Source organism: Lutra lutra, chromosome 10 (genome assembly GCF_902655055.1).
Source record: "Lutra lutra chromosome 10, mLutLut1.2, whole genome shotgun sequence".
Taxonomy (NCBI): Eukaryota; Metazoa; Chordata; class Mammalia; order Carnivora; family Mustelidae; genus Lutra; species Lutra lutra.
Genome location: NC_062287.1, coordinates 106,465,889 through 106,488,150, shown reverse-complemented (window position 1 = coordinate 106,488,150; position 22,262 = coordinate 106,465,889). Strand labels below are relative to the sequence as shown.

The 22,262-nt window shown below is 53.8% G+C and overlaps 1 protein-coding gene and 1 long non-coding RNA gene across 14 annotated transcripts in view; one reads left to right on the top strand and one right to left on the bottom strand.

Moving 5' to 3' along the window:
* MARK2 (microtubule affinity regulating kinase 2) overlaps positions 1-22,262 on the bottom strand; it is a 57,662-nt gene that overhangs the window by 15,384 nt on the left and 20,016 nt on the right. For 11 of the 13 annotated variants that reach the window (XM_047690169.1, XM_047690175.1, XM_047690172.1 and 8 more), the window contains exons 2-3: positions 981-1,160; positions 764-817 (exon numbers count right to left, since the gene is read on the bottom strand). In XM_047690169.1, coding sequence (XP_047546125.1) covers positions 764-817; positions 981-1,160 — 234 coding nt within the window. Of the gene's footprint in view, positions 1-763; positions 818-980; positions 1,161-6,039; positions 6,458-17,946; positions 18,087-22,262 lie in introns of those variants that run through there. The other 2 variants (XM_047690171.1, XM_047690177.1) reach the window with 2 other exon arrangements.
* On the top strand, positions 8,024-11,402 carry LOC125078115 (uncharacterized). Its single transcript, XR_007120787.1, has 5 exons — positions 8,024-9,016; positions 9,134-9,810; positions 9,904-10,107; positions 10,489-10,620; positions 10,712-11,402. It is a non-coding gene; the product is annotated as an uncharacterized LOC125078115 (long non-coding RNA).

Sequence of the window (22,262 nt, the reverse complement as noted above, 5' to 3'; positions counted from 1 at the left end):
ACATCAACCCGTCACTGGCAAGCGGTCCCATTTTGTGATCGAAGCCTCCTTGTGTCCCCACCAGTTCTTCGTAGCTTCCCAACCAGGGGTATGTGTGCCTGCCTGAGCAGCTAGCTAAGACAGACCTCAGTTTCCCACTGTAAGTCAAGGAGGGAAGGAAAAGTTCAACCTCACCTAGCAAACATTACATGCAAATGACTTAGACTTTTAGCCAAGAGGAGCCTAGAAATGAGAAGTCAGATTGCGAGTACCTGTCCTTCACCTATACGGACTGTCCCAGGCTCGAAACTGTGGATTTAGTTTCTAAAAACCCTCGTCTTCTAGACTCACATCCCTAAAGTGTAGCTGGCACAAATCTGGTGGCAGGCCTCCCTGCCTCCTATCCCTGTACGTCTAGGTCTAGAGCCACTCCTCTGGGTCATTCCAGATCACCAAACGCATGTTTCTAGTAATGGCTACTAACCCAGGGCTGGCCACAGGCCAGAAGATAACAAGATACAGGAAGTAGGTCAGATAGATAGGCCAAATGGTGGGGAAGGGCAGAAAGACTAAAGAGCCAGTGCCTGGGGCCAGGAAGCCCACCTAGAGGGGTCAACGTGTGGATCTGATCAGAGCCCCACAGGTAGCCCCACGGAGCAGCAGGGACAGTGAAATGACCAGAAATTTTTAAATTAAGGATCCAAGGAGAGGCCCACCTGGGTTCAGTAGATCACTTACCCCTATAGAGAGGTTTAGAAAAGAACAGAAGATGCCGTGTGCTTACCTTCTGGAGGCTGGAGGAGTTCAGTTGAGTCTTGTCAATGATCTTCACAGCTACCTGCAAAGGAGACGAAAGGCCCCGATTCCCTCTTTGAGTAGGCTGAAGCCAGGACTCAACTCTCCCTCCCTTTGCCTCCTCCCTCTCAGCACTTCCATTCAACCGGGATGGCATCTCCGCCCGGGGCAGTTGTCCCACCGCACTCCGCGCCCCCGGAGCTCACCTCTTTCCCGGTCAGGATGTGCCGGGCCAGCTTCACCTTGGCGAAGTTGCCCTTGCCGATGGTCTTAAGAAGTCGGTAGTTGCCGATGTGGGGCTGCTCGTCAGCAGAGGCGGCTGAGTTGCGGCCCCGCAGCATGTTGGACTTACTGCTGGGCTTGGGGTCGAGGTGTCCCAGGGTGGGCTGCAGGGTGGAGATAGGCACACGTTCCCGGATCCCGCCCTCTCAGTGCCCGGACCCTTGCCCTTAGCTCTCCGCAAAAAATGCCAGGGGGCTGGGAGGCAGGCAGAGGATCAGAAGGAGAAGGGGAAGGAGAGGAGAAATAAACCAGTGTTCACTCCAAGAGAGCAGAGTGTCCGGTCCAGGGCCAGCATCCTGTGGGCGCGGGAGCTCAGGACCTGTGCTGTCCCACCACCGCGGGCAATAACCCACCAGGCCCTGCGCCTCCTGCTGGCCGCCCTGCTGCCCACTCACACCGGGGAAAGGGGGGCGCGGCCAAGTTCCAGGAGCCCAACAATCAGGATGACTTCAAAGCCACCCATTGACACCCAACACTTCACCTTTACTTTTACTATCTATCGCTTTACATTCATGAGTGGTCAATCCCGGTGAGAAGGGAGGCTCACGAGGGCAGGCGTCCGTCATTTATTCACTGACATCCCCGCACCTACACGATCGGAGCTACGGCCGATGCTCACGAAACCTGTGCCGTGAACAAACTGGGCGACAGGGTCTGAGCAAGGCGATCGTCTGCCCTCAGACAGGCTGTGGCTCGAACGAGGGTGTGACAAAGCAGAAAGAACAGATGCGGCACTGAACAGCTGCAGAAACAGAACACAAAAAACTGTCCGACCCAGATGAAAACACACGTTCCCATGAAGACCTGTGTGTTCCTGAGAGGGCTACATGGAGTGGCTATGCGAGCCGGCAGCGCCGCTCCTCGGGGCACACCTGAGAGAAATGGAGTGGACATCCGACTCGAGGTTTGGTCGCAACACCCCACGCTCGCCAGAGCCCCAGAGTAGAAGCCATGTGAGTGGCCGTGAGTTGACAAATGGAGAAATACACTGTGGAAAAGCCACACAGCGGAATCGTCGTCGGCAATAAAATGCAGTGACAACCTGCTACGACAGGGAAGAATCTTGAAAACGGGACGCTAAGTGAACAAAGCTGGTCACAAAGGACCATATATTGTATGATTTCATTTATTTGAAATGTTCAGAATAGGCAAATCCACAGAGACAGATTAGTCTGGGGCTGAGGAGGGTGGGGATTTAGGGGTGACGACTAAGAGGTGTGGGGTTCCCTTCTGTGCTAACGAAGGTTTCCTAATGAGCTGCTGGTTGTGGTGATGGCTGCATCGTTCCGTGAATTTACTCAAAGCCCCTTAATCGCACACTTTAAACGGGTGAATTAGGGCGCCTGGGTGGCTCAGTGGGTTAAAGCCTCTGCCTTCGGCTCAGGTCATGATCCCAGGGTCCTGGAATCGAGCCCCGTGTCAGGCTCTCTGCTCAGCCGAGAGCCTACTTCCTCCTCTCTCTCTGCCTACTTGTGATCTCTGTCAAATAAATAAAATCTTAAAAAAAAAAGATAAACGGGTGAATTATATGGCATATGAATTATATTTTAATAAAAGGGTTAAGAGTTTGGTCTAAGTCTCCTTTGGAGCCCGGCTTTACCTCTCCAAGGGAAATGATGCCCTGATGCCATCACTCCCACATACCAGGGCAAAGCGCTACCAGAGCCACATCCCAGAACCATCCAGAGCTACCCTGTTAACTTCAGGCACACGGTGTGGAGGAGAGCAGGATGACCAGAAGAGTGTGAGTCCAAGCTCTTCCTTTCATGGCCCCTTTGGGCTGGGCTGTCAGGAAGCCCTCCACAAGCGCGGGGGGTTAAAGGACTTGCTACGGCACCCAAGGAACTGTCCAGGGTTCCTTGTGAGAAGCTTCCCTCCCTCACCATACGCTTTCCAGGCAGAAAAATAAGAACACAAAACAAATAGAGCCTGCTACGGATGTTTCCCTTTTCTTCCTTGTGTCAATGGAGGACCTTTCTTTCTCTTTGCGCAGTAGCTGCTGGCTGGTTTGGGATAAGCGGTCTGACTCAGAACCCAAAAGCTCACGGATTTAGGCATTCGAGGGAAAAAAAAAAAAAAAAAGATCCCGTGCATATGGTTGATTTTGAAGGAAGAGCTTCCTGTCTTCTCAGCTGAGTCTTTTTCAACCTCTTCTCACCCTTTAGGAAATGCGCTCTCTCCCCTGCGAGTCCTTACCAACCCTCCCAAGTCCTCCTCGTCCCCAGGGCCTTTGCAGTCGGCTCGCTGCAGGCCACAGTTTTGTTGCCCTCTCTGCGTCAGACACCCTGTTGCTCACTTACCTCTGGTTGGTCCTCAGTGTTTGCTAGATCAGCAGATTTTCAAACACCCGCGTTTTCACCCTTCCCAAGCAACCCGAGGGTTCACACCCCTCGCAGAGAAAGGCATTCCTAGGCCCTGCTAGTACCTGCACCGAAGGGTACCCTGAGTCCCTCCATCAGGGTCCCGAAGGCTGGGCCTCCATGGCCTACCTCTTCTCAGCCCCATCCTCCCAGCAAGTGCTGCGAGACTGCCCACCGTCCTACCTGGCCTGCCTCAGGAGCCATGAACAGGGGCCCCAGCTCTCATGAGAGGAAGATGGGTGGCAAAGTGTCCCTGGCAACCTCCAATTAACCCCTTAAGCTTCTTGTCATGCCCCTCTTGACTGAGGATATGAGCCAACGGCAGCAGGAGCTTGGCAGTCTCAAGTCCTCAAAATTGGTAATAGGAATTTAGTGCTGACTTGATGATTCAGGCCCTCTCCCCCTCTGAAGCTAAATCTGGGAATCCTACTGTCCTTCCCGACCTCTGCTCTGCCCCTCCCTCCTGGTGTTTCTGGCCCTTCGGGCTGGTCTGTCTGTGCAGCACAGCAGGACAGCACCGCCCGCAGGGCTCGGCACACACACACGGGACCTCAGGCACATCAATAACCACAGAGAAGCTCTGCCATCCCCCTCCCTCCTCACAGGGGCAGAGGGGGGTGGCTGAGAGTGCGAACGCCAGAGACAAACTGCTAGCATCCAAATCCTAAATCTGCCAATGACTCCACACACGCTAATTTTATTCTTATCAACACCATCCTTAAGAGGGAGATGAGATTATTACAAAGAGGGCAGGAAACCATCCAAAAGAGGGCTGGTGCAGGGTGATCCCACATCTGTGTCAGGAGATGGTCTGGTGGGGGCCAAGGAGCTCCGTCCGGCGGAACAAGGTTTGGGTCATGGCTCCCCCACTTACTGCCATTAGTTTCCTCATCTGTAAAGTGGCAGCAAAATGTCCCCTACGTTCACATCCGGTGAGAGAACACACGTTAAGATGCTGCATCCAGGCAGAGCAAGGGAGAGCAACCACTACTGCTATCATTTTTAGTTCCCAAATACTACCGTCTGCAAAGTCAAAGGTCTCTGTCAACAAGACCTGCATCTCTGAACGGAGCCCTCCTAAGCCCGTGGTCGCTCAGCGGAGGCCAAGACACCAAGGGATGCTCTGGTCCTCCCTGCCGGAGAGGGGTCTAGGCTGGGCGGCGGACGGCCTCCCCTCCGGGCCCTGTGGCTAGCCTGCACCAGCGCTTCTAGCCTCCACGGGAGGCGACCAGACGGGGCAGCTGTGAAGGCCTGGTTCCAAGCCGGGGATCCGGAAGAGGGAGAGAGAAGGCTGCGCTCTTCCAGGACCCAGGGAAGCAGGGAACGCTGGCCCGTGCTCTTTGATCCCCTGCACCCAAATTCACCCACTCCCCTTTCAGGACTGAAATCACCCAACTGTCAGGACTCAAAGACCAAAGACCTCAGCTCTCCTCTCCCTCCTTTTCTCTTCTTCTCTGAGACAATTTTCCATAGCAGGGATGTGGGCCAAGGTGAGCAGAGCCCAAGGAAGGAAGCAGAGGAAGGGAATGGAGAAAGGAAAGAGTCTCCAATAGGAAATGTTTCTAGGAGCACGGCCCCACACGAGGTGGCTGGCCTGAAGGATGAAGGGGAGGTAAGGGTGCGGAGACCATCTCTTCGGTCGTCCTGAGGAGGCCCCCTCCCTGGATCCAGATCTCATCACCAGGTGGGGGGCTGTGGACTGGCCGCCCTTCTGGGTGGAAGAAACAGGATCTGGCTAAAGCCACACTCTTCCCTCTACGTTTGTCCTCCCTGCTCACAGTAAGGAGCACCAGACATTCCCAAGGCCCTGGCCCATAGACCACCACCGCTGCCAGGCCCTCAGAATCTGAAGAAGTCTGTTGCGAGTTGCCAGCGTGAGTCCCAGGCAGCCTTCAGGAAGAACCCTGTGAGGCGGCATCTGGAACCGATGGCAGACCACACAGGTGACTTAGCAGGCCTGACTCAGAAGCAGGACATGAACAGCAGGGAGGTGGAATACAGGACCCGGGGAGGAAAGAAAGAACCTTCTATCTAGCAGGCCCTTCAACCTGGGAACTCCAAACTCAGCCTGAGGCGTGTTGCCAGATTCACCCGGAAGACAGCCTCCACCCCAGAGGCCCAGCGGTGACTCAGGTAGGCAGGGCCCCTTCCCTAACACTGGGGGTTCCTACCAACAGTTTTGCCCAGCAAAGCTCACACTGTGGGGTTCTGCATTCAGGCCCGGCCTCAAGTGTCCTGAGACTTCCCCGGGGCTGGGAGGGGTGATAGGCAGGTACGCCCCGGCCAGAGGGAAAGTAAATCCAGGCACTGTGGGGAAAAAAAGGGTCCCTTGGGTGCCAGCCCAGCACACCTGCCCCAGATCCCAGTCTCCCCTCACTGGAACACCGGAACACACTCCCTGGGCCTCCACCTGTCACCTGCCCCCTCCTCTCACTCGGGGTGCGCCTGCTGACTCAACCTATGTGGCCTCTCCTCCTTTCCCAGCCAGTGCCTCTTTCCACGGATTTTCCTACCTGTGCTACCGCCTGGCTCCATTTAGCAATTCTTTAAAGATCCTGTGTCTGGGATGGGAGGGAGGAGAGAGGAAGGGGGCAATGCCACAGCAGAAAAGGGGAAAACATACCCGGCTGGAGAAAGGGACATGGACTACCAGCAACTTCCATTCAGCAGAGCCCACAGCAGAACCTGTCAGGCAGCGAGGGCAAAGTACAGAGGCCGGGAAGAGCCAGGCCCAGGGCGGGGGCTGCCGGCTCTGCCAGCCACCCTTACTCAGCCGAAGCAGGCGACACCTTCCACCACCTCCTCAGTGAAAAACAGTGAAGCAGCCAGGCCCCAGCGGCTCCTGCCTGGGAACCTGGACTGTGTCGCAACCGAAACCACCACTAGCAGAGAGAGACCCGGCTTGGCAAGGAGAGCAACAGGGACGAAAAGCCCCGCGGCTTCCCGCAGGCCAGGGCCTGGTGGCCAGAAAATGCATGGAGTCCCAGGACACAACACCGACACCGACACCCGGGGAGCAAGGTGGGAGGAAAGGGGGCAGACAGGCACGGGAGGGAAGGGAGACAGAGAGAGGGGCGGGTTTAGATCAACTTCCTTCTCCCTCCCCCTCCCCGGAAGTGGGCTGCCCCACCCTCCCCAAGGTGCTTTGCTGGGTAACAGCTGGGAGAGGGTGAGGAGGCTCCCTCCAGTCAGGGCTGTCATAAAGTCCTTATCTCACCTGCAGCAGGTGGGACCTGGGTAGGGGCTCCCACTAGCTGGGAGGAGTATGTGTGAATCAGGCCGGCTGACCCGCAGAGCAGCCTTGCCAAAGCCCAGTAAACCACCCATGGGAGAACAAGACGGGGGTTAAGCAGAAACCAGTCATGCAACAGTGGCAGACGGACCTCCTGCTTCACGAAAAGCAGTGTTTAACTTAGAAAACTGCATATTCCACTTACATGCAAAATATTCTGGACATAATTTCAGGGAGTTCAGGGACCCTGCGAAGCCCCTTTAGATGTCGATGAGTTTTAAACTAAAAACCTTTGTCACTGACTGAATAAGACATTTAATCCTAAATCTCGTTCCAAAGATGGGGAACCAACCAACTGTCCCTAAGTCCCTTCCGGCCCCGATTCTGGGAGTCCATCCCTAGGTTCCTACCCAGCCTCCAACAAGTCCCCCGCCAGCACACCCTCCAACAGCACTGCTTTAAGAACTCTGAGGGCCGGGGACAGCAGGGATGCTGGTCTTCACACCTTCCTACTACAGAGCTCTCCTGTCTGGGCATCTGCTAACTTGGGTTGACTGGAGCCCTCCCTTGTCTGAGTTCTGCATTCCGGTCACGCCTTCCTTCTGGCTCCCAGAACAACTTCGAATTCATCCCGTATCTCTAGGCTAGGACCTTTCCCACTAAGCAGCTCTTGAAAGATCTCCTGCCAGTAGGCCATAAAGCCCCCTAGGGAAGGGCAAAGCCTCCTCTGTGCCCTCGGAGCACCTGAGCACAGATCCCAGAAGGACCATGCCACTCAGTGTTTGCCTTACACAGAGGCCCAGATCAACACATTCGACGTTCCCGACACTATCTTCTACTGCCACATACTCCCTATGTCCTCCACACCCACATGTCGCATACTCACGTTAAAGATGAGAAATTAAAGCACAGAAGTTACGAGACTTGCCCAAGGTCCCACAGCCCCCCAGCACAGAGCTGGGACTGGAGCCCAGGCCTTTGGTGCCCAGGTCAGCACCCTGCTGTTCCTCACGGAACCTCTTTGCTGGCTTCCCCCAAAAGAAGTTAAGGAAGAGGAGAGGTGGGTCGGGGGGAGATACCCAGGGCAACAGGAATGCCAGTGTCCGGCTCAGACCAGTGCATAGGGCTGTTGCAAGGACATACCCATCGGGTCCCACAACACACCCTGCTCCTCTCACCCTTCTCCAAAGTGGGTCCCGATCTCAGTGCAAGGGCTTAGGGTTTATTCTGGACCCTGGGCTCAGGCTTGCCTGCGACCACCTGCCCCTTCACTCAGAGGTCAGAGTAGGATCAAACGGCTTTATTTTTCCAGTCCCTAGGGTTCTGCAATGCGACAGAGGACTGTTTCCTCAATCCTGTTGTTGGGAAGCAGTAAGGGGTTTTGTAAACTGAGGAAGTACCGAGCACTGACCTCAAACAGAGAGGCTGGGGAGAAATGGGTATGACTGAGCTGACAAGTCACGGGGCCGTGGCGAAGGGCTAGTTCTTTAACCCTTCCTCCTTCACCGCATCCAGAAACCTTCTCTGCACCCTTTAATCCTGAGCAACTGTCAATCTCAACTGCCAAGAGTCAAGAAACCCGAGGGGAATTGTGGGTAGGAGAGATCTCATAAGGCTGCAGGAAGCACTGAGCAGTGGAGAGGTCGGGTACCACCTCCCCACCCCCAAAATTAACTGTGATGGCTCCGCCCAGGGGGGAGCCTCACTTTCCCTTAATATCCTGGTGCAGGAGGGAGGTGGGGCTGTGTCGGAGTGTCCGATGGCTGCTCCCTCCTTCTAGCAGCGGCAGGTGTCCCCCCTGACAGAGGGGACCTGCAAAGCCAGCAAATGAAGCCCAAAGCCCAAAGCACGGTGGGTCACTGCCTGCTCGCTCTCTGAGCTGCAAGCCTCACCCTAGCACTGCAGCCTGAGCCCAGGGGGAGCAGCCTGTAGGACTCCAAGCAGCCACGGCAGGAGCGAGCACATGCCTGGGAGGACCAGCAGGCAAGAACCAACCAGAACGGATCCGGCACCTCCAGCTCGCACCAGGGCACGCATGGACGCCACGGTACAGTGCTCATCCCCCAAATCTCCTGCCTTCGAAGCCACTGGAAATGCCGGGCTCTTCCGCAAACAGGGCGGATTCTACGGAGCAGCCAGAGCTTTGCCAGCTTCCAGTCCCACTTCGTCCCTGAGAATCCGCTCGCTGGGGTCTGGTCTCTATCTCAATCCCCAGTTACTGTTGCTCCTTCAGTAAACCTTTGTTGCGGGCCGACCTCTGGAGCCGGGGCTAGCTACAAAGTTCAGAGAGATCTGGTTCCTGCCTTCCAGAAACAGAGGAGGGAACTGAGTGTTATATTAGACTCACCGCAGTATCTCTGCTCACTTGGTAAGGGAGGCAGGATAGCATGACAGAGCTCTGGAGGCTGAGGGGCCTGGGGTGGGAGGCTTGCCTTTGCTCCTTACTAGTTCACTGAGCACGACCAAGATTCCTTGACTTTGTTAGATCCCCGTTTCCTCACTGAGAACATGTGGACAGCAGCTGTCCCCACTTCACAAGATCGGCGTGAAGACAAAATGAAAAATGCACACCAGGGTGAACCGCAGGGCCCAGCGCGCCGGAAGTCTGGACGACGTTTCCTATGATCTTGTTTCTCTTTTGGATAGGAACCTGCTTCCCATCTCAAGGGGTCCTCTGAGCCCAGAAGAGCTACCATCTAAGAACTTGACCAAAAGCACCAGTGGAGTAAAGCTGGTATTGCTTCTGGAACATGGAGAAGTCCAATGTCCACCATGGCTGGGCTGTCAGGCAAAAAGGACCTTCTTTCCTAACCTAAAACCGCTCTCGCCAAGAGAATTGGGTGAATGAGAAGGCAGCCACGCCTCTGGCCTCTAAGTAGCCCAGAGGAGGAGGAAGGTGTGCCTGCTTTTCCCTTCCTCATGCGCTTCTTAACTCCTTCCTCCCAGAAGAGGCCCAAGAAACAGCCGACATACCAGTACCACATGGTGCCAAGGGCTGGGGGAAGCTCACACTGCCAGCCTCGCGCTCCACTCGGCGCCGCCCGTACCAGTGGGTTACTGTAACCATGGAGACCAACAAGTTCCTCCATATCACAGGAGAAGAGTCCGCCTGCCAGCAGCCCAGGGCTCTGGGGGAGGCAGAAGGCAGCCTGCAGCAGAAAGGTTTGGCTCACTCCACAGAGGATTGTGGGGGGCTGATGGGAGTCTAACCAGTGCAGCTGAGGTGCCTGGGCCTCCTTCTTCCTTCCTTTGTAGCTTACGTTTTTATTCAGCATTGTCTGGCTGTACACGGTGGAGCAAAGGGCTGGAGTCCCAGGTCTGCAGTGGGACCCCAGTTCCACCACTCTGGCTGCCGGGGAGGAAACGGCTTGGAAGTGTGGTACGAAGAGTCACACAGACCCACATGCACTAAAAGCAAGGCTCCTGCTCTCATGTAACATCTTCTTTTAAGGGATCCAGGTCAGTAAACACTCTTATCCCTAGTTTATCCCAAATCCTTTTGTTTGAGGAATTATCCAGACACCTTCTGAGCAGAGTGCGATCTGTCCCTTCTCTGGCTCTCACGGCACCCTGTCTGTACCCGTTCATCTCTTCTGACCCTGTGTCGCCACACCTTAGCCTCCTCGAGCTCTGAGAGGTCAGATGCGGTGTCTTGCTCACCCTCATATGCCCTTAGTGCCTAACACTCAGTACCTGCACCCGGCTGGCCCATGGTAAAATACTTGAGGAATAAAAATAATACAAGTTTTTGATCCTTACAGTCCCCCTCCTGGAAGGTGAGACAAGGGCAGAAGAAAGATCAAAACCTTTTGCCACAAGACCCCTTTCTCCTCTTTCAAGGTAGTTGTTGGTTCCCAGTCCGGCCTTCCCACAACACAGCGCTTTCGGGAGGGACCCAGGTCTGATTCACCGCCACAACAATGCCTCTACCACAGAGCAGGGGTTGGAAATCGGTACTGAATGCATAAATGGGTATGGAGGAATAAATAAGAAAACATGTAGGGTCATCTTAATGACAGTCTCTGGGCCCTGCATCAGTAACCCGCATCTCTGTCCTCTGCAGACACAGCTAAGTGGGCAGGAAGCCATAAGATCCCCTCGCCCAAGGAGGGAGGGCATCTAGAAAGCATTAGTTCCACGAACTAATTTCCTCAGGTGGTGACAAGGCCCTTGGTGCTCTCTCCTGACACAATGCTGGTGGCAAATGTCATCAAGAGGTGGACTGGAGACAGACTGAGAACACAGGCACAGCCAGGGATGGGGGGGCCACGCCCCACATTCCCGTCCCTGACCCCCCTCAAACAAGCCCAAGGCCCCTCCTTTCATCATGGCGGTGGGGGGCTCTGCACTTCCTGATGCCCAACAACCACTGGGCCTGACTTGAGGCGGCTCTCTGTCTCTCCACAGTCATCTCACACCTGCTTTGCTATCCAAAACCACTGTGTCTTGGTGGGACGGGCCATTCTAAGAGCTACTGATTTGGGGAAGTGACAGTGAATTACTTGTAGGAGACATTTATTCTCTGGCACACTGAGAGCTCGGCTTTCGTATTTCCTCCCTGAACTGATGTAATGACTGTAAGGCCCTGTCACCCCTGGAACACCAATAAAATTCACCCATACACACCTTCCTCCTGTCCTGCTGCAAAAATTGGCACTCCCACCCTGCCCCCCAGCCTGCCTCCTGTTACAGAAAAGCAAAGGAACTAAAAACGGCAGCTGGGGAGCTCAGTTGACTCACCCAGCATAATCATCTCCTCCCAGAATCTCCCATCTTCTCCTGGGGATTTTGCCAACACAAAGTAAAAAAGAAGCACGAGATCTTAAAAAAAAAAAACCAAAACACACACACACACACACACACACACACACACACACAAACAACCCCCCCACCCACAAAAAACCTCTCTCAGCGTTTATGCAACAGCCTCTCTACCTGAGTTCAGATTTAACCCCTTGTATTTGCCCCTTCCAAAGTGGTTTCCTTAGACCGACTTCACGCCGAGCAGCAGCTCCAGCTCCAGGCTGGGAAATAGGCCTTCTGGGTCCTATCCAGTTCCAGATCCGCACTGGAAGGTGCTGAATAAGACATGTGCCTCCTTCCACTGCACCTTCCTCTGGAAGTGGAAAAAAGACTGTCTCCCTACTCCTCCAGCCTCAAAGTGGGTGCTGGAGGAGAAGGAAATATCGGGAAAAACACTGGGACAGCACTTGCCTCAGGAGTCCCCACGGCCAGAGGTTGGAGCTCGAGCTGGGGAATAAGGAAGAGAAACCACCTAAGGTCATCACTGCCATGTCACCTCAGGATGGTCCCCACCTGGTGGGGCTGTAGTGAGGCTGCTCTGCTTTCGTGACCATTAAAAATCCAAATGGCTGTGCTCGGCCTCAGCAAACCCCCAAGGGGCTGCTCCGCTCAAGGCGGAAGCGTCCTCTTCCTCCTATAGCCTAAGCCGGGTAGGTGACAGCACCTGAGTGGTGGGACTGGTCAGGGAGGGGGAGTGGGGGCTGTTTCCAGCGCCTCCTGACAAAGAGCCCAATCAGCTAAAATTGAGAATTTGGTCTCCCCAATCCCTTAGAGCGATCGTGGGAGTGAGTGTAGCTCTCAGACGACCTTTCTAGGTATGAAGTGGTACCTCTGTATGTTTGTTTTTTTTTTTAAAGTAGGGATGATTTTAAGATTTATTTATTTATTTATTTGACAGAGATCACAAATAGGCAGAGAGGCAGGCAGAGAGAGAGAGGAGGAAGCAGGCTCCCTGCCAAGCAGAGAGCCCAATGTGGGGCTCGATCCCAGAACCCTGGGATCATGACCCAAACCGAAGGCAGAGGCTTTAACCCACTGAGCCACCCAGGAGCCCCTGTATGTTTCTGTTTGTCTTTGTCATTTGGCATACAGAAGGCCAACTTACTTTTGGTAAGAGATGCTAGGACTACAGACTAATGAGAACACTTAAACAAAGCATATACAAATAGGCTGGGGCACATTGGTCAAGAAATCCTCAACTTCCCAAGAGTTCCATTCAGAGAAGAACAAATGGTGACTGTCTCAGGTCAGCTCTCGAGGGCCCGCCATTGAACTTGAAGTGGTATGTCAACCGTACTGAAGATTTAAACCACAGCCCAGAACGGGAAAGCTAACTCAAGAGTTCTGCCTTGGGCCCTAGGAACATGTCTTTGCTCCCTAAGCAGCATGGGTAGCAGTAACTGAGTCTCTACAGCCTTCCAACATTGGTTGAGGGCTTAGAACAAAAGGACCTGAGTTGGGGGACAGGGCTTCAAAGCACTTGGGGTGTTCGGGTAGGAGGCAGGGTCCGAGGAGAAATGAACCCAGGCAGAGGTGAGAAATGAGGCTGGAGTTTCGAAAGGAATTTTGAGTAGGTACTGCCTTCCAGGAAAGAAGGGCTAATCATGGAAGACCTCTCTGGCTTTCTCTCTTCCAGCTAGAGAGAGAAGAAAAGGGAGCCTGGGACTGTCCCCTGACGTATCAGGGGCATATGCTCCTTAGAATGGTCTCCCTGCTTGGCACCTGAAGCCTGGGATGTGCTTCCTATCTACCTCACTGGGCCCAATGTGGCCTCAACCCTGGACTGAGGACGGAGACTTGTTGGACCCTGTTACTAAGTGGCCACGACGTGGGCAGGTGCCTTTGCTAGCTGGCCAGATATCTGGAAGACGGCTCATTCATTAGAAGTTAGGTGGGAGGGGCACCTGGGTGGCTCAGTGGGTTAAGCCGCTGCCTTTGGCTCAGGTCATGATCTCGGGGTCCTGGGATCGAGTCCCGCATCGGGCTCTCTGCTCAGCGGGGAAGCCTGCTTCTCTCTCTCTCTCTCTCTCTGCCTGCCTCTCTGTCTACTTGTGATCTCTCTCTGTGGAATAAATAAATAAAAATCTTAAAAAAAAAAAAAAAAAAAAAGAAGTTAGGTGGGAAAGACTGGAAAGCTTCTCAGTGAGACTGTGTATATGTCAGCTTCTGCTTGTAGGCCTCGGTGTCCCCTAAAGCCAAACCCTGGTCATTTTCTGGTGGCAATGGCCACTCTACTCAGGGCGTCCTAGTTGTTCGTGCAGTTGACCTAGGGAGAAGAAGGGATGGTACATGAGAAGACAGCCATTATCCATTAGAAGTGCTTTCTTAACAAGCACTTTTAATAGTTAATTCATCTTTTCAAAGAAAGTCCTAGGAAGAGAGTCTGTCTTTTTTTTTTTTTTAAGATTTATTTATTTGAGAGAGCACAAGTGGGAGAAGCAGAGGGAGGGGCAATCTCACGCAGGCTCCACACTGAGCGCAGAGCCCAACTAGGGGCTTGATCTCAGGACCCTGAGATCTCGACATGAGCCAAAACCAAGAGTCACACACTCAACCGACTTAGCCACCCAGGTGTCCCTGTGAGTCGGAGTTTTCTGACCTCTGAAATGGACCTGGGAGCAGGGCTCTTTGGTACAGACTGGCTCAGTGCTAGTGGAAGCCCTCTGGAACGACAACACCGTCTGACAGGGGAGCTGGGGAAGGAGGGGGCCCCTGTTGGGCACTGTTAAAGGCACTATTACGCAGGCTGCAGACAGCAGAATGCTGGTTATTTTGAAGGAGGCAAGCAGCCTAGTCTCTAGCTCATCACCTCCGAATTCACCTAGAGAGTGCAAGGAGAAGGGGCGCCTACAGAGGCAAACAGACCCTCCCCAACACATCCCAAAGGGCAGCTCTAGTTACCAACAGGCTTGGTGGCTTAAATATCTGAAGACTGAGAGAAAAAAACCCACCCAGGATAACTCTGATCAGAAGAATCTAGCTGGGTCGCAGGAGGCCACTACTACCCATTGTACTGTTCTACCCAGTCCAAGCAACCACCACAAAAACCCCAGAGGCACAGAAGGAACTAAGATCCCTGAGGTGCATCTTTTCAAACTGGCCTGGGAGAGTTCCGGAGATGAAGACCAGGTTCTGCTCATCTCTTGGCACAGCTTGGACTTGGACTTGGGTTTCTGGTAGAGCCAGCAAAGGCTCCAGCGGCTCAACTGTTTTATCCCTTCCAGAAAAGGCCACTCTACCCTGCCCTGATTGAAAACATATTAAACTTACACATCCTACCCTAGGAAAATCCAGAGTGCACCCCACAGCTCCCATGATACACCATGTCAGCAATATTTTCTAGATATACGGCCCTGGAAGCTTGCAAATCAACAGTCACAACGGGACATGTGCCTAGTCATTAAGAAACGGACACACACAGCTCACACACCGTGTGGCTAGTCCCTGGCGCGTCCTGAAGAGTACTGCCTCTTCAGTTGTGAGACGGGGAAGCTGGCGTGCGGGCAGCGGGGGGAGGGTGGTGATGGAAACTGAGCGGCACTCCGAGCTCCGGGGCGGCTCCGGCTCTGACACTCAGCAGCCTTGCTCGGCAGCCGGGCTCCCGCAGCTCCGCAGCTCCGCAGCCACCAGCTGTCCGTCACACAACACAACAAGATCACTGTTTGGGAAGATGGGATTTTTGGTGTTAGGTTTTGTATTCATGAACTAGCAGGCATCTGTCTCAGGGGCAGTTTCCCGAAACAGCTGCAGGTCCTGGGCCCCGAAGCCAGGATTTGAGATAGAGGAGAAAGAGAAATGAGACACCAGAAGTAGGAATTCAGGAAGAGTAAAAGCAGGAGGAATGAAACTGCCTTCCTTCTCACCCCTGTCCCACAGGAGCGGACTTTCCCCGCCTAGTCCCCACTAAGGAGTCACATATACCCACACTTAACAGCAGTCCGTGTTTATTCATGGGAGATATTCTCCAGGACCCCCTCAGCGGATGTCTGAAGCCACAGATGGTACCAAATCCCATATACGGCCGACCCATAAGCAACACGGGTTTGAACTGTGCGGATCCACTTATACACGGATTTTTTTCCATACAGAACAGTACTGTAGATGCATTTTCTCTTCCTTGTGACTTTCTTAGTAACATTTTCTTTTCTCCAGCTTATTTTAAGACTACAGTATGTAACACACATAACATACAAAATTCGGGTTAATCAACTGTTCGCGCGATCGGTAAGGTCAACAGCAGGCTACGGGTAGTTAAGTTTGGGGGAGTCAAAAGTTATACGCGTATTTTCGACTGTGTGGGGCTCGGCACCTTGAACCCCTATGTTGTTGAGGATCGACTATATACTACGTATCTTCCTATAGATGCATACCAGTGACAAAGTCTGATTATAAATTAGGTACAGTAAGAGACTGACAACAAAAACTAATAATAAAATGGAACGGGGCGCCTGGGTGGCTCAGTGGGTTAAAGCCTCTGCCTTCGGCTCGGGTCATGATCCCAGGGTCCTGGGATCAAGCCCTACATCGGGCTCTCTGCTCAGCAGGGAGTCTGCTTCCTCCTCTCTCTCTGTCTGCCTCTCTGCCTACTTGTGATCTCTGTCAAATAAATAAATAAAATATTTTAAAAAATAATAATAATAAAATGGAACAATTTTAACAGTATGCCATAATAAAAGCTATGTCAATGTGCTCTCTCAAGTGCTCGCTTCGGCAGCACATATACTAAAATGTGCTCTCTCAAAATATCTTCCTGTACTGTATTCCCCCTTCTCGTCAGGATGGGAGAGGACACCATGCCTGCGTGCTGAGATGAAGCGACGTGAGGGACGCAGCATCAGGCGACTACTGACCTTCCGACGCTACGTCAGAAAGAGGACCATCTGCTTCTGGACTGCGGGTGACTGCAGAAAGTGACACTGGGTAAGAGGGGACCACGGTACCGTCCTTGGCAGACCCAGGCTTCCTCCTGGTGTCTCCACCTCTTCACCCTGACAGCTCTGCCACGTCAAGTGACCGTGGTATCTAAAACTGATGCTGGTTACCCCGTGAAGAGATAACCAGGGTCATGTGAGCTGGCCGGACACGTTCTGCTGCACTTGTTTATAGGCAAGAGGATTAAAACAACCTGTCAGGGGAGGGAAGGGGGCAAACCCTGTACACAGGGCAAGCACTGGCAACACGGCCCAGAGGCCTCCTGTCAAGAAATCTTTTGCTCAAATATAAAGCAGAAATCTCCAAACACCAAACCAGCTAACTACGCCAAATGCACTTATGATCCCGCGACCTTGAGGCACTGCTCAATTCTTTCAATGTTCTTTGTATGAAAGGTTAATGTTAGGGTGTTTTTGGGGTGGGGGGAGACTAGGGGCAACACAGTCCCCCACAAAGAGCCCCAAACTAAATTCATACCCAAGCAAAACCTTTCTGGCCCTCCAAGAAATGTCTAAGGTGTAGGGTTTACGCAGGGAGGTTTACACAGGGTTTACGTAGGTTTATGTAGGGTTTACGTAGGGAGGGTCCGAGGGGGTCTTTGGATGAAGCAAGCACTCCGTTCTCAGAGGTCTACAGGCCAACGGGAAGTCAAACTACCCAAACAGAACTTCCTAAACCGCTTCTTGCCTCCTCAAAGCCAGAACAGGGAGGCAATCAGGGACAGCTCCAGGGCGGAGGGGCTCAGGTGGCAGGGAGTCTGGGGACCATTTGAGGATCATCCTCTCTAACCAGCAAGTCAAGCTGACGATGGCAGCACTGGTCACAAGACATAGGGAGGAGGAGGGGAGAGAAGTCAGCCCTGGAGTCCGTGGCTCCAGGCAGCCTAAGCTCTTAAGAGCGAAGTTGCAGAGAAGCTGGCCCCTGGCTCTGCGAAATGAGATTCTCCCCCCCTTGTTCCACTGCAAAGTCATTTGTCACAGCCCCTAAGTAACCAACCCGCCCCTCTCCGCAAGCCTGGGCCACTCTGGTCCAGTCACTGCCCCAGGCGCATGAGCCTTGGTGGCAAGAAGGTGCTTCCACTTGGGTGTTCCCTGGCTGGCTGGAAAGGTGGGCCGAAGAGGGCAGGTCAAACACCTGCTGGCAACCTGCGCTTCCTCCCTCAATTTCCCCTTCTAGCAAAGGGGAGCAGCTACCACTTCCCTAACCCTCTACTCAGTCTAGCTGAGACCAGGGAAGATAGACCCCTACTATGAAAACAGAGGGTAGCAGCCCGGCTTAGGAACTAGAGAGCCTGGCTTAGGGAAAAGAGGGGTACCACACTGCAAGGGATTCCAAGAATAACCTCCCCAAACCACCCACCGAGCTCTTTCGAAGAGCAGGGCTGTTTGGGGGTGCCTCCACTTCCCCATGCCTCAGAGAAGTGGGGGGCCTTGGGCAGACACACACCTGGCTGGGTCACCATCTCCTCTAAGGAGCCCTGGTCTCCCTGACAGCACGTGCGTCCACACCTGCCACACAGAACCAGCTCGAGACGGGAATGTGCTCCGGCGCGCACATACTCACGCGTGCATTCATCTTCCTCCAGAGAGCTGCTGTCATGCGGGGCAGTGAGGCGGGCTGAGTCCCCGCTTGGAGACTCTGAGCCGGTCACTCCAGTTTGCTTGGCAGTTTTGGGGGTGGGACGGGGCGGGAGGAGGGAGGAAGGGGAGGAGGGGGATAAGGGGGGGAGCAGGAGGAGGAGGAGGAGGAGGAGGAAGGGAGATTATGATTCTCTATTTTCAAGCTCCGCCCCTAAAACCAGGGAGGGCAGCTGAGTTCCCGTTGTGGACGCGCTCCAATCTCTGGGCCCTACAGAGCCAACCAGCCGCAGAAGGAACTCTGGGGAACGCACACATCAAACACACTGGGCGAAGCAGGGGAAACCAACACGGGTAGAAGTGAGCTGGTCCCCTGCCAAGAACTCTGAATGGTACTCCTATCAGAACTAGAACATAAGAGGAGGTGGGCAGGTTTACGGTCCCTGGGGAAAGGCAGGAGGGGAAACAGTAAAAGCCAGGCGAGCACAGGAACAAAACTCACTCCCTGGCAGGGGAGGGGACAGCCCAGCCATGTGCAGGGCAGCATCAGTACGCAGTCTGAACCGGAACACGGTCTCATGATGCCTTCCTTTTTTTTTTTTTTTTTTAAGAAGATTTTATTTATTTATTTGACAGAGATCACAAGTAGGCAGAGAGGCAGGCAGAGACAGAGAGAGGGAAGCTGACTCCCTGCCGAGCCGAGAGCCTGATGCGGGACTCGATCCCAGGACCCCGAGATCATGACCTGAGCCGAAGGCAGCAGCTCAACCCACCGAGCCACCCAGGTGCCCCCATGACGCCTTTCTGAGGGGGACAGTCCATGCTCTAACCTTGGGTCACTCTTCACACGCTTTGGCAGCTGTGCCCTGAACCCTGCAGTCTGGAGTGTGGTCACCTCTCCAGCCTTGGAAGTTAAGGTCTGCCACTCAAGCAGCTGAGGACAGGCCAGCAGGGGGACTCTCACTGCCTGTGTTGCGCAAGCAACTCTGTGACCAAGGGCAAAGCAGAAACCACGGATGACGGCCCCTCCCATGGGGAGGAGAGAACGCCTCCTTCGCCAGAGCAGAGCCCAAGGCTGCCACAGAGAGGTGCTGTTGAGCGACAGAACTGTCTGTCCGGAGTGGCAGGAGGGACAGCCACCAGGTCCCTTCCTCTTTCTCACCCAATGCTACCAGCGGCTTCCACAGGCTGCCTTTGAAAAGCCGGCCAGGACCTCAGGTGGCAGCAGTGGCTTGGGAGTCACTCCTCTATGAGAAGAGAGAAATCGGTTCTGAAGCGTCCTTAGCCAGCCTGCCTCACAGCTAAAACCACGGTCCCCTGACCTGGACGGTAGCCTCCGCTTCCTCTCCACCCAAACCAGCAGGTTAAAAAAACAGTCCCGCCCCTCACTCTGCAACATGGGGTGGGGGGGGGCACCGACAGTCATGTCAGCAGGGCGCTGGGCACTGGCAAGAGGAAGTGACAGCTTCACAGGCTCAGTGCTCCTCCAACGCATTTATGTATCTGTGTGCACGTGTGTATGTGTGTGTGTAAATGTCTATGTACAGATATATATGTATACAGATCCATAAAATACCAACGCAATCCATAAAATGGATTTTCAGTCCAGACCCACATGGCTTCTGGATTCTTCCTTCAGCTGCATAATGAGCTGGCTGGTTCCCTTTCCCTGCCTGCAGCTCCAGCCTGGCCCCCGTCCCTTCCTAGAGTCTCACTCTGGGCTCCAGACAACTGTTTTCCAATGTAGAATGTTCTCTCCGACCTCCAGGCCTTTGCTACTGCCTCCCACTGCCTAGAACACTTCCCCTCCACCATTCACTCCCTTTCTCCTTCCCGGTTAGCCTCGGCTCAGACATCGCTTCCAGGAAGCTTTCCCTGCTCCATCCCTCTGACTTCACAAGGTCCCTGATACACATCACTTCAAGCCTCTTGAACAAGGACTTTGTGGCTCGCTGAAGGGCCTACATCACAACTCTTGGTGGCTGCCTTGTTCAAGACTGAGAGCAGCCTGAGGGAAATTTCCAGAACTTGGGTCATCTCTGTGTCCTCAGTGCCTAGGTACAGTATCCGGCACCTAGCAGGCTCTCAAGTGCCTTCCTAATTCACGAGGGAAAGTCAGGGTCAGGGTCTTCCTGCTTCTCCCAGAGTCTCCTCACCTGACAGCTCTCAGCACAACTCTGCGTCACGTGAGCCCTCCAACCAGGGTCAGGGCTAGAACGCTGGTGCCCGTTGCTCTCAATCCATTCCCCAAGGCCTTCTGGCACCTCTATGGATGGAGTGTCTGGCAGGATTTCAGAATGCATATCCGGTGTGTGGAGCTGGGGCCTGCTGCCCTTCCACTTGTCCTTTCCCAGCCTCCCTTCTGCCATGAGGTCTGTGGGTCAGCGCCTATGCAGGCCTCCTAAGCAGCAGGACTGCCTCTGAAGTGGAAGTGAAGGGGGATATAGTGCCAAGGTCCCTGAGAAAGATAGAGTGATTCTAGACCTGGTCCCATTCAAACAAGTTCTATGACCTTGAGCAAGCCATTCACCCTCTTGGGCCCTGTGTCTCCCCACCTATAAAATGAAGGTCTGTCCTGTATGGGCATGAGGGTTTTCGGGGCCTCTGTGCTCATAAGCCTTCCAGGCTGCCCCTGAGACGGCAGCAGGAAGTGGGCATCGTCTATACATCCTGAAGACCACATCCTGACCTTGGCTTACATAGGGTCAACCTGCCTGAAAGTCTGGTTCCATACATAATATGCCTTGGACACCAGGCTCACACATCGGAATATCTCCTCTGCCAAGGGCTGGAAAAATTAAAGTTTACTCAGGTGACTACCCCAGACTTAGAAACATTACAACCCTGAACTCAGGGTGCCCTAGGGAAGGATCCTCTCCCTCCCTAGACTTCATTTAGGCACAATTTATAAGCTCCTCAAGCCTCCCAGCCTCTCTGCCTACCATGAGCATGGCTCTAAGGCACAAGGGACAGTTACGGGGACAGAGAGTCTATTTCCAGCAGGCCCCAGGGCTCTGCACACTAAGCGTCAGCCACAGCCAGGAGGGGCTCCTCAGCACATGTGAGTACTGGCACACCCCGTAACCAAGCCCACCGGCAGCAGGACTCCCCAGCAGCCTCGCTCCTTGGGGAGCTCCTGAGTCTGGAGTTGCCCACCTGACTGCCCTGGGCAGGTGACCCACGAGGACAGACTGGCTTGGCAGAGCCCCAAGCAGCAGTTTCAGTCTCCCTGCCCCGTGCCAGGGGAGGGGGGAAGGTGGGTCCCAGCAGACCAGTCCAACAGGTCCTTTTGCCACCACTCTAACACAGCTAGTGCCTTCTGCACCAGTTCAAAAGCAGGAGATTCAAAAGTCCGGTGGAGCTTTCACACCCTGAGTCACAAGGACCAGGGAATCGAGAAGAAAGGAGAAAATGGTCATCCTCTCATTCCTGCCCACCCACAACAGTCCTGGAAAACATGGTCCCTGATCTCATAGTTCTTGGGTCAATTCAGAAAAGCAACTCATCATCCCCCGAGATGCTCAAAGAAAAATCTGGGTTCTCATCATCACCAGGCCCTGAGGTAGTGTGAAATTAGTTCTTCCTGTGCCATGCTCCTGAGCTTTTCGCCCACTATAAATAACTCCAGTTTCTGATACAGACCACATGATCTCGCCACCTCTGGACAAAATCCCCAACACTCAGTGTGCCTCTGTTCACCCATCCAAGAGAGAGAAGGATGAGGCCAACCGAACCACAAGCAACAATGTAGCCAGAGATGCTGTGTGTCAGAGGCAAGAAGAGAACTCAGCAAAAGGAGGAGGGCTTGCTTTCCGGCTCCAGTCCCTACTGCAGGAAGCCAGACCAGGCTTCCTCAGCAGTGTGTGTTCTCCGCCTAGGGTTTCCTCTCTGGGTTCTTTTTTTTTTTTTTTTTTTTTAAAGATTTTATTTATTTATTTGACAGACAGAGATCGCAAGTAGGCAGAGAGGCAGGCAGAGAGAGAGAGGGAGAAGCAGACTCCCTGCTGAGCGGAGAGCCCGATGCGGGGCTCGATCCCAGGACCCTGGGATCATGACCTGAGCTGAAGGCAGAGGCTTTAACCCACTGAGCCACCCAGGCGCCCCTCCTCTCTGGGTTCTTAACAGAACCCATTAAGAACGTTAACCTTTCTCCTTACCCTCTCATCCTGAAAAAGTTGTCTCTTTAGTCATCACTACACCTGTTAAAAGACACAAATTAAGACTTGTATGTCCAAAAACTGGATGGAGAGGTGTCTGATTTACAAATCAATATGGACACACTCCCTCAAGGCTGGCTATCAG